The 12,499-nt window shown below is 39.1% G+C and overlaps 1 protein-coding gene across 1 annotated transcript; it reads right to left on the bottom strand.

The window, feature by feature from the left end:
- Positions 1 to 1,889: 1,889 nt before the first annotated feature.
- Positions 1,890 to 12,376, bottom strand: LOC120257471 (heat shock cognate 70 kDa protein-like). Its single transcript, XM_039264927.1, has 4 exons — positions 12,224 to 12,376; positions 2,410 to 2,522; positions 2,229 to 2,323; positions 1,890 to 2,164 (listed from the first exon to the last, which is right to left on the bottom strand). The coding sequence occupies exons 1-4, from the start codon at positions 12,374 to 12,376 to the stop codon at positions 1,890 to 1,892; spliced, it is 636 nt and encodes a 211-aa protein (XP_039120861.1).
- Between the last annotated feature and the right edge of the window lie 123 nt (positions 12,377 to 12,499).

The raw sequence follows: 12,499 nt of genomic DNA on the forward strand, positions 1-12,499 counted from the left end.
TTTATCGTGAAGACTTTGGCTCTTTGCGCTTTGTAAAAATCTCTAGCTCCTTGACTTGTGAAACTCCTCAAGTCTTTGGCTTCTTGGTGCCTTAAAACTTCAGAGTTGCATTTGTTGTTTACATGATGCATTTAGGTCTTAGCTCTTCAATGCTTTTGAGCCTTGACCATTTGATTTTTTTTTTTATTTTTTTTATTTTTTAGGTTGTGACCTTTAACATGGTTAGGTCATTAACTTGATAATTTTGACTTGATTTTAAAATGGTCCTCAAACTCATTTTTTTTTTTAAAGAGACCTCATATTGGGCTTAGGAAAATCTTTGCCAACTCAACTTTTTCAATGAGTGTTGATGAGAAACATTTTTTCTTCTTTTTGTGAAAATTTTCATTCATTTTTTTTTTCATCCATCATCATTTTTTCTCTCTTTAAAATTTTCATTTTTACTCTTCCTTTCATTTTTAAGAAAAAGATCACTTCTCATTGCACCTCTTTTCACTCCAACGGGTGTCAAAAGACCTCCAAGTGAGCTTCAAGAAATTTTTGTCAACTCTTCTCTTTTTTATTAGTGTTGATGACAGATATTTTTTGTGAACTTTTCATTCATTTTATTTTTATTTTTTTTTTATCACTTCAACGAATTTTTTATTCTTCTTTTCATTTCACTTTTTTTACACCCATGAGTGTCAAAAGACCTCAAAGTGAGCTTGAAGAAAGGGTTTGATTTTTTTTATGAAAAATTTCTCTTTACCCCAATAGTGTCAAGACTTCAAGGTGGAATTAGAGAAATTATGAAAATTTTTTCGTTGCCCCTAGAAAGTCGAAACTTCAAGGTGGAATGAGAGAAATTTATGAAAAATTTCTCATTACCCCTAGGAAGTCAAGACTTCAAGGTGGAATGAGAGATATTTCATGAAAAATTTCTCGTTACCCCAAGAAAGCCAAGGCTTCAAGGTGGAATGAGAGAAATCATGAAAAAATTTCTCGTTACCCCAAGAAAAGCCGAAGCTTCAAGGTGAAATGAGAGAAATTTCATAGAAATTCTCGTTACCCCCAAGAAAAGCCAAGGCTTCATGGTGGAATGAGAGAAATTTCATGAAAAATTCCTCGTTACCCCAAGAAAAGCCAAAGCTTTAAGGTGGAATGAGAGAAATTTCACTGGAAAATTCTCAGTAACCCCAAGAAAAAAGCCAAGGCTTCATGGTGGAATGAGAGAAATTTCATAAGATTTTTTGTATAGGAGGCCTTGCAAAAATGAAATTACCAAAATACCCCCACTCAAATTCATCCTTTTACTTTTTCATTTTTCACTTTTTCTCTTTTTTAACCCATCCTTTCATTTTCCCATATTTTTCCTTTTCTTCTCTTATTTTACTCACCCTTCCATTTTTTTCCCTATTTTTTTCCTTCTCTCGTTTTCAACTCACCCTTCCATTTTTTTCCATATTTTTTTCCTTCTCTCTCTTTTTAAATTCACCATTCATTTTTCCATATCCTTCTCTCTAAATTCACCCTTCATTTTTCATATTTTTCCTTCTCTCTTTTTTAAATTCACTCTTCATTTTTCCATATTTTTTTCCTTCTCTCTATAAATTCACCCTTCATCCATATCCTTCTCTTTTTTAAATTCACCCTTCATTTTTTTAAATTTTTCCCTTTCCTTTTTACTCACCTTTCATCGCTATTTTTCTCTCTTTTTCTCTCATCTTTTTCACTCTTCCTTCATTTTTCATCTCTTTTTCTTTCATCGTATCCGAAAAATGCCCCTCATCAATAAACTCCTCCATGTCTTTTTCCAAAACAAAATATCATCACTCCTAAGAACTATTTAGTCGACCTTTTCAACACTAGGATCGGAACCAGTAACTGAAGGACCATTTTCATTCATTGTCCTACACCTCTTCATTTCCATCACCACTCATAATGAAAGCCTGAACAACAGCACCATAGGAAACAACCTCATCAGGGTTGAGGCTCTTGCATGGCTCTTTTCCATTGAAGAAATCCTGCAACAACTGATGAGCTTTAGGAACCCTAATAGAGCCACCAGCCAACACAACATCATAGATACTGTTCTTCTCCATCTCGGCATATGTCAAACGCTTCTCTGCTAACTCCATGCACTTCCTAAACAAATCCATGTTGAGCTCCTCAAACTCTTGAGCTCCTGGACAAAGTGGTTCACCATTCTGTTGTCAAAGTCTTCACTGCCAAGATGAGTGTCTCAGCACTTTCTCTCATTTCAATAAAGACCACAGAGGAGATCTCTTCAGCTGCAAACTGCTTATCCTCATCCTTGTATTGCACAACAATCGTGGGCTCGTCACTAGGTCCAGGGATAACTTTGAGTGAATAAAACTAGACATCACTTCTGAACAGAAAGCATCACTTAAACACTTGCCAAGCAATCACTTGGCGTCGAAGGCGGTGTTGATGGAGTTCATGGCGAGCTGGTTCCTTGCGGCATCACTAATGAGCCGCTTAGTGTCAGTAAAGGCGACATGGAATGATGTAGTGCGGCTTCCCTGGTTTCATCGGATTCATCTCAACCATCTTTACAGCTGCGTCCAAGGAAACCTATATCTCTGCCTCTACACAGACATGCAAGCTTTCATGTTTCTTTTCATGGATTGGGACTCTCCTCTTTCTTTAATTTTATATCTTTTGCAAAACGTTTACTTCCGAAGGATCTTAATGCCAACTTCTTTCTCCATTTTCCTAACCACGGCCTTATCTTCCAACTAGTTTTCCTCCTTTCTTTTGCCAACTAAGATTTCGGTTGTTCTCGGATGTAAATGAACCCTTCGGCCTTCAATTCTGGTATGCTAATCTTCAAACTTTTAGAAGAGCCTTTGCACTCCATGAGGCCGAACAACCATTATCACCGATTGAAAAAATGGTTTCGTGCATGAGCACAGTGGGAGAAAGGTTAAGAGAGAGAGAGAGAGAGAGAGAGAGACAGAGACAGAGACAGAGAGAGAGACAGATAGACAGACAGAGAGACAGAGAGAGAGACAGACAGACAGACAGAGAGACAGAGAGAGAGAGAACACGAAGAAGAGAGAAAAGAAATTCCTCTAATGCATGCACCTGCATGTATTTTTTCCATTAAATATATGAAAAGAAATCATATATATATATATATATATTTTTTTTTTGAGAGAGAAATCATGAACGTGAGAGAAAGAAAGAGACACCAGGAATGTGTCTTCATTGTATGCCCAAATAAATAATAATAAAAAAAAATAAATCAGGCAGCATGCTATCAATGGAAGTGGTACCCTTCAAGTGCATGGACTTGAAAAGGAATGCATATAAAACTTTTTAAAAAAAGTGCGGCACGGTGCATGTGAAAGCATGGATGCATCATGCTCATCATACAAAAATAACATTCATTACTGCTGTGCTTTTCTTGTATTTTTTTTTTTTTAAAAAAACGTAGTACCTCTTGATCAACCTTCTTCGATCTCCTTGTCTTCTCCCCTTCTTTCTCTTCTTTTTTCTTCTTTCGTCTCACTTTTCTTCAACCCTCTCTGTCTTTTTTCAGTCCCTCCTTTTTTTTTCTTCTTCTTTCCTTCTTCTTCGTCTTCCTTTTTTCTCTATTTTTTTTAGTCTCCCCTTTTTTTTCAAAAAACTTTTCTTTTTTTCTCCCTTGTCCCCTTTTTTGTCCCAAAAATCCTCAACACCCTCAAGAATCTCCAACTCCCGGGAGAGAATGAAATTTTGAATTTAAAATTTCCATCCCTATCCATAATCTCCACTTTTTTATATCTATTATTATTTTATTTATTATATTTTTTTTTATTTTCCTCCCTTGTTTATTATTATTCATATATATATTTATTTATTTTTGAAATTTCAAACGAAAATATATATATATATATATAAATGCATATATATCTATATATATATATATAAATACATATATATATATTCTCTTTCCTCTTCTTTTTTCTTTATATCATTATTATTTTTTTTCATTTACACCCTTACTTTTATTTGGAATTGGATAATGCTCCTTATTTCCTTTTTTTTGGCTCCTATTTGAAGTAGCAGAATATGATTCATCACTATGATTTTTATTTATCTCCTTTTTTTGGTTTGATATTAATTTAAAGCACAATGCTAATTTCCTAATGGGATTAGGAATAAAAATTTTCTATATAAACAGTGAAAAATCCACACGCTCGTGTGGATGGCCGATTCCAGCACTATTTAAGTCGCTATTTGAAGCGTTTTGAAGAATCGTTTTCCTATCTTTTCCCCAACTTTGGAGGCCCTCCCGGCTAGGGTTTGGAGAGGCTTTGGCAAGGTTTTTGGAGTGGTTCTATAGCCTTGAAGACCGTGTTCCTTTATAAGATAGTTATTGAGGGAGCTTTCGTCGGAATCAATTCGACGTGGTGTGCCCTAGGCTTGACAAGGAAACCTTTGGAGAAGACGAGGCTACTCCACAAGACCCTCGATATGGACTACAAGGGGGTCTTACTTATGGATTGTATGTTTTTACTTTCGATTTCATTATTGATTGTATCTTGCTCCATGGAGAGCTAAACCCCTAGTGGGTGCTTGGACTTTTAAACCCTAGGATGATTTTGTTTCATTGACCTTTCATTATGTTTTCTTTAATTGATGTTCTAATTGAGTTCCAATCTTGAATGCTTGTTGAAGTAATTTTCCGATAGAGTGATACTAGAGTTGAGAATCCATCCTGGTAATCCTTGCGGATAGTGACACACCATAAGGGTTAGACAAAGCTAGATTGGAGACGGTTGAGAGGGTGAGTCAATAGGTAGCGGAACGTCCCCTTTTCCTTCCTGTGTAATTTATCTTACCTCCGTGTTCCAAGAATTCTTTATGGTCACAATAGAGTGAAGTACTAAGAGAGGAAATCTACTGGGCTCAGTTGCACAAGCAACAGAGTGAAGCATTGAAGTAATCCTTAGTGCTATGGCTTAATTGTGACTAGGGGTCTTTTCGCCTGGACTAAAGGGTTAGACCAAGATTCGAGAATAGGGTTAATCACTTGGAGTCCCTAGAGCTTTATGCAACCTTGCACAGTGTGAGGCGTCGAGAGCATTCTTTTCTGCCAGGGCATAGTGTATGGTTGGTCACGGTTGACTCATTAAACATCAATTAGGAGAAATAATGATCGGTCTTGCACCTGAAGCAATAGTCCAAGGGTGAGCAATGTCCGGGTGCCCTATTTTCTATCGATTGCCTCTCCTATCATTTTATTGCGTCTCTTTCTTGTTCTTTTTATTTCTATTTGCATAGATATTGTTCACACCACCTTGAATCATTTTCACTATAGTTAGATAGCAATTCTTGTGTTTTTTATCACTATTCCCTGTGGATATGACTACCCTCTCATCAGGGTATTTTATTACTTTGGCAACCTGTGCACTTATGGTACACACACGCAAGGGATATGTCATTATCTCTGCAAAACTTGATGGAATTGAGAGCAATAGTTGCAACATTGCTCTTGAGCATACACTAGAACCAAAGAATGTACTTGTTAAGTCATGAAAGTGAGTAAGCATCACTTAGTGCATAGGAAACATTGTTCTCTTGTTGCTGACACTAAATCCAAATGCTTATTATCACCACCTTTTCCTTTTCCTACCTCTTTTTACTTTTCTATTCTTCGGTATTAATCCAGTCATCAATTCATTATAAATAGAGATCAGTTGTAAGTGAGTATTTTTAGTCCAATCCTTGAGGTTCGAGAATCCTACCCCTCACGGGGTACCACTTACTACTTGTGTGCAACCCGTCCACTTGCAGAGAACACATCAAGCATGGTTTCAATGCTCTTTTCATGACGTGTTCTTTGGAAAGCAAGCATGGGCTTGCTTATGCTAAATTTCTGATTCATTGCCCAGACTTTCCCTGAACTCCACGGGGTAAAAGTACGACAGTGCTCACACCAGAAAACATCTTTTAAGCACAAATCTAGGTCATTTAAAAGGGGGACTTCTCTTGTTTTCCTTGGGGGGGCAGCTACAAGGTCTTCTCCTTCACATTTCTGGGGCTGGAATGAATCTATGGTGCAAGAGTACTTGTGGAGTGGAGCTTAGCTGGCGGGACTTCATCGGAGCCCTGTGGAGTGGTTGAGAAGCAAAGAGAGGAGTCTTTTATGGCTTCTATTTCTTTTGTTTTCCTTAGTCTCATGTTGATTTGTAAAACTATAAGGGGCTAACCATTCTCCAATGCCCCGGATCTATGAACTTGGATGTTTTTTGTGTTATGTTGATTTACTTGAGTTTAAAGTCTACAAAGTTCTAATGTATTCTTATGTTTTTCATGTGTTTGCAAAACTTGATGTGCTTGATTTTACGTAGATGCTTGTGTAAGACTTGACGTGTGTGGATTGCCATAGTTATGATTGCTTAGCGTAGTTGCAAAAGTTGATGTGTATAAAACCCGTAGTTACACTTACAGCCCTGACCTATTTGATAGTCGTAAATGCAACATTGTTTTTAAGCATCTACAAGGATCTTAGGATGTACCTGGTATATCTTAGAAGCAAGTCCATACACATTTCTCAAGGGAATTAGTCTTGGGTACTGCTCTATCTCTGCATTTATCACCTAGTCCATTTCCACCCCTTACCTGTGATCCTTCCCTCTTTTAGGTTATCAAGTTACCCTGAATTCATGATTTGGTTAGACATTAGAAGATCAAGTGGTAATAGGAGTCCAGTTCCTGTGGTTCGACAACCCTGCCCCTCAAGGGGCACCACATTATTACTTATAACGATCCTTGCACTTGTGGAGAGTACATCAAGTTTTTGGCGCTGTTGCGCAGGGACTAGCAACTTTTACGAACATTAGGATTCTAGTTATCTAGCCATTTATTTCTTTTGTATATTTCTTTTGCTTTTATTCTTCTTTTCATTTTCCAATTTTTTGAGTCTTCTTCTTTTTTTTCAAGAGGGTTATTTGATTATCATCCAAGTTACTCCAAAATAGAGCAAGGTTTGACAGATTTACTATCACATCGCACACATGCTAGCCACACCATTGGCAGCGAGAATCATCATGCTATTTCCAGCTCAAGAGATGCTGTATCAAGTTTCCATGAAGGATCATTATAATGGCAATGCACAATGAGTTTGAATAATGAAAACCTTCGACAACCGAATATGATTCACCATGGTTTTCCAACTTCAGTGTTGAACCTCCTGTATTCAATGAAGAAACACCACTCCTAATGCAAAATATGCCAATAAATTTGAGATGAACTACTATTGAAAGTTGGGAATTTTTAAGACAGAAGGATGATATTCCACAATTGCATTCACACTGGAATTAATTGCTCCATAAGAAAATAAATTTTTGTAGTGGTCTAATGGTAATGTTGAGGTAATTGAGAGTTGTACATTTCATGATTGGATGGGATTATGTTCCTTGAATGAAGTACATCCAATTCCGGTTGAGGCTAGAGTTATGCAAGGAAGTGGAAATGATAAAGCTTATGATCAAGAATTAATAAGGGCACTTCACTCCCCCATGATAGAAGAACCTCTTGTGATCCCTAATGATCTTGACCATATATGTTGGGAGAAACCCCATGATGTGATAGTCCCCATTTTTGAAGAACAAACACTCATGTAAGAGAGACTTCCCCCCGATAAGGAGAGTGGCAAATTGGTCACATTTATTGCGGAACAAGTACAACAACAATCAAAGTGGGAGAGCGTAGGGTGAAGAAATAAATTGAAGAGGTTGACGGATCATACTTGATTGAATTTGAGCACACAACCTCTTTTGAAAACTATAAATGAGTGAATAAGAAGAGAGCACATGAAGGAGTGGACATGGGCATTGTAAAAAGGTTGAAGCAATCTATAGAACCTCCCGTTTTAAAATTGAACAACTCAAGTGTGATGTAGAGAAGTGTCTATCCCTTGTGGACATGGTTCATACTTCTAACCTTCAAGAGTGATCTAGAGAAGTGGCTAAAGGAAGTTGATTGTGGAAAAATAAAAAAGATGAAGACAACTCCTACAGCCACATCATTTGTCATGAAGGTCAACATAGCTAGTCCCAAAATGTTCCCCGGTAAGCTCACTCATTTCTCTTCTCATTTTCGAGAAACAGCTATGCAAGCTGTAGTCAGGAGGAGCACACTTTATTCAAGCCTTCTTAAGGTAAGTTCAGGTACGTCAAACTAGTGCCATTAAACAAGCGCTTTTTTGGGAGGCAACCCAAGCAATATTGGTTGTTTTTGTGTGCTTCTTATGTTCTTAGTTTATTTTAATTGTTTCCCTTATGTTGTTTTGTTTAGATGATGATGCTCTTGATAGATTTCTTGTTTGAATGTTTGTGTTTTTGTGCATATTTCACTGCTTATTTTTATTGTTAATTGTTAGGGTGGCAAGCTGATGCGGGATGTATTGAGAAGCAAGCCTGTGTCTTTCTAGACAAATGGGACAAGGCCTAACAAGGGTATTATAGTAATTTTTTAAGCGGTGGAGTTTTGGTTTTTAAGGGTCTCACTTGAAGGAAAACCGGTCAACAAGCACAAGTCACTAGCTTTGCTTATGTGCCATGCTAGTTTTCGCTTGAATTCCATCATCTTGCCTCGAAAACAGCAATTTTGCCATTTTAAGAAAGATTTGATTTCATTATATTTTAGGCTAGAATATTTGATTTGTAAGCCGTTTGTGGCAGTAATTTTTATTTGTTAAGCCTTTTTATTACTTGCTGAAATTTGAGAATTTACCATTTTCGGTATATTTTCTATCTCCTTTTTAGGTTTATTTTCATATTTTTAGTTCACCTATTTATTTTAAGCCTACGGGTATGAGTGAAATAGTTTTGTGATCATCTTTTTCATTGAGTAATAAGATTTTACTCTTTCCCAATCCTGGTTATCGTTGATCAACAGGTGTTGGAAGACTTGTTATTGGGTATTCTTGTGTGAATCAACGGTCTCAAGTATACCGCTGCATCACAAGCCTAATTTGTGGAATTTTTGTAAAGCTGAGAAAATCGAGCTGTAAAACACTTCCAAGCTAAACATGGGCAAAGAACGCTTTTGCTCATGCCGTGATTTTCTTTGAATTGAAGCTTCTGAAGCATTCCAAGCTGAGCACGGGCTAAGCACGCTCATGCTTCCTAAGGAGCACGATCTGCGTGCTCCTTGCATGACCATGTTTCTCAAAAATCAAGACAGTGCTTACCCTGTTTCTCTGACATTGTTGATTCATTATTATTGATTATTATAGGGTATTATAGAGAGAATGAGATCCACAACGATGATTCTTGAACATCACCATTCTTGCTTTTTTTTTTTTGTTTTTCTTTTCTTTTGTCTCTTATTTTTCTTTTTCTTAAGCTTCACTTGTGCCTCTTTTTGCTTGTAGGATGTGAGCCATATGGAAACAAGAATCCTACATGTTGAGAGCAGGCACAACACTTCGCGCTCAGGAAAGTTCCTAAAACTTTTCCCAAAATTTTTGTGTCCTTGATTTATTTCTTCATACATGCATTTGTACATTGAGGACAATTTATGGTCTAAGTGTGGGGGAGGGTTTTACTTTTGTATTCATTGTGATGAGGCATGACTTATGATGATCTATGATTTTGTTTTGTGAAATTTCTAAGTCTAGTGGGACACTAGTGTGTTAGTGTATTTTTTTATTGAACTTAATTGTTAGTCTCACTCTTGTGTTGGAAACCCCATTACTTATCACTTTACTTTAATTGTGGAGCCACTTGTGCTTAGGGAATGCTTTACCTAAATGACCATTAGTGCTCTTTGTTTGCTTTTTAAAAAAAAATTAGAAAAGTCGGATTCCTTGTGGGATGCCCTATCGGTTATTTGTAAAAATTATGGTAAAGGTGGTAGAAAGAGCTATCATCATAGAATAGTGAAAGTTGCTCTTGAATAGTCAAATTTTGGGCATTACAAGTGTACATTTGATGGCCTGCTGGGAGAGAAGCCTACCTCTAGGGTGTATGAAGCTACTACCCATTTAGTATAGTGTGGAATAAGGTCATTGTTAGCTAAGTTTATCCAACAATGCATGGGGCAGATAATTTAGGGTAATCACACACACACACACACACACATGGGGAGTATAGGGTGAGAGTGAGACTTATCATTTTTTATCAGCTAAAAAGACACACTGACCACTGGCTTCTCATAGTACTTATGAAATTCCAACTATGTTGAGATTAGAGGTCATTCACTAATCTCTATTCTTGTGTGTTGATATGTTTTGCTTGAGGATAAGCAAATGATCAAGTGTGGGGTTATTTGATGAGTGCATTTCATATAGATATTTTTATACCCTTCTCATGCATTCATCATGTCTTTAAGCATTTATTTGCCGTGATTCAATGCTACTTTAGGTATTATTGTGTAATTGTGCAGGAAAATAGGTTCTTGTGCAAAAAAAAAAAAATAGGATTTCGCACAAATATAGTGTGAAAAGTGGTCAAAATACACTATTACTAGTGAAGCACGGTTTGAGAACGGGCATGGTCCCTCCCCGTGAAAATGTCTGGCACTAGCATTGTAGGAAAAATAGTGAAGTTGAGTCATTGTACAAATCACTATAGTATAAGTCTGGGAAAAAGCATGGTTTCAGTGCTCTTTTCATAGACATGCTCTTTGAAAAGCATGCCGTCTTTATGCTGAATTTCTGATTCAATTGCCCAGACTTTAGCAAGAACTTCACGGGGTGAAAGCATGGTGACAACACCCTTTGTTGTTGCACCGCAAGTGCACGGGTTTGTTGAAGTAATAATATCCTGGTGAGTGGGTAGTCGTATCTACATGGAATAGTGATTAGAAACACAAGGATTGCTATTTAACTAAAATGAAGATGGATCGATAGTGCTGTGAACAATATCAATATGAAAAGAAATAAAAAGAACAAGAAAGGGAGACGCTATAAAAAATGAGAGGAAAGACAATCGATAGGAAGTGGGGCACCTGGACATTGCTCCCTAAAACCAACTATTATGTCTCCTAATTTATGCTTAATGAGTCATGGAAATCCTAAAATACATTGTCCCAAACCTAAAGTCAACCGTGACTAACCCTACACTATACTCGGGCAAAAAAATCGCTTAGTCTCAACAGCTCACATTGTGCAAAGTTGCTTAAAGCTCTAGGGACTCCAAGTGATAAACCCTATTCCCTAACATATAGATCTAAATCTTTGGTCTAAGCGAAAAAACCCCTAGTCACAATTAATCCCTAGATACTAAGGATTACTTCAACGATTCACTCTGTTGCTTGCACAATTAAGCCCCAGCCGAGTTTGTCTCTTAGAACATCACTCTATTTTGACCGCAAAGAAATCTTGGAACGTGGAGGTAGGATAAATCACACCGGAGGGGAAAGGGGACATTCCGCTACCTCTCGACTCACCCTGTCGACCCTCTCCAATCTTGCTTTGTCTAACCCTCCGGCGAGCCCCGACGTGCCTAATGGCCTAGAAAACTTGCCCCGGCGTGCCTAATGGCCTAGAAAACTTGCCCCGGCGTGCCTAATGGCCTAGAAAACTTGCCCGGCGTGCCTCATCGCCTACAAAACTTGCCCCAACGTGCCTTTTTGCCTAGAAAACTTGCCCCGACGGTCAATGTGGTCGGTATGGCACTACATTCCCGAAAATGGGGTTAAGTGGCCCTTCTAAAAAAAAGGGGGTCTCAGGAGCCCTTTGTACCCACGGGGTTGCCATGGGCCGGATGTATTGCAGGTATAGTAACGGGAGGACACCTCCTCCCCCAACGGATGTAGGTGCGGGTGAGCTAGCTATGCCGTCGGTGGGCATAACGGGCCATTTTTTTCGACCGAGACCGTGACGCAAGGACCCATATATAAATTTAAGAAGAAGAAGAAGAAGGAGGGAGGGAGGGAGGGACGGGACGGGACGGACCGTGCGGGTGCCGCCGGCACGGTGCGCCCAGCGCCGCTCGGGGCCGCTCGGTCGACGGTGGCATCCCGGTCCGACGGCCCCGCCCCTTCGTTTGGCATCACATGAAACCCCCCCGGGCAAAGTTTCACAGATTTTGGATGATCGTAGCCAATGTTTGATCGGGGGAGTATGCGTCGCCGTCTGGATGGGCGGTCGGTCGACTTTGGAATCTCGCCGCGGGAACATCGCGGATGGATTTGTCATCATAAAAACCCCCAGGGGTGAAGTTTCATCACTGACGAGTTGAGTGGGAGATTAGGAGTGGACACCATGCGGTGATAAACTTACATCCTGACCAAGAGTGGCGTCTCGCAGCGATAACTGACTTGAAGGGGTCTCGAGACCCTTTGTACCGGGGTTGCCTTGGGCGGGATGTTTTCCGAGGTTATATGAAGCAACTTTTTCCCCATGGCGGCGCGCGTCACTGCGTGCCACGGGCATTTCGCCCGTGGTGGTGGTGGCCACCGCCCGGCTGACGCGCGGGCGGCGGACTCCGGCTCGGCGCGGCGAGCCCCGAGCGTGCCTTGGCCTAGAAACTTTGACTGTGGCGCAGACTTTTGAAGC

The sequence above is a fragment of the Dioscorea cayenensis genome, unplaced genomic scaffold (assembly GCF_009730915.1).
Source record: "Dioscorea cayenensis subsp. rotundata cultivar TDr96_F1 unplaced genomic scaffold, TDr96_F1_v2_PseudoChromosome.rev07_lg8_w22 25.fasta BLBR01002149.1, whole genome shotgun sequence".
Lineage (NCBI taxonomy): Eukaryota > Viridiplantae > Streptophyta > Magnoliopsida > Dioscoreales > Dioscoreaceae > Dioscorea > Dioscorea cayenensis.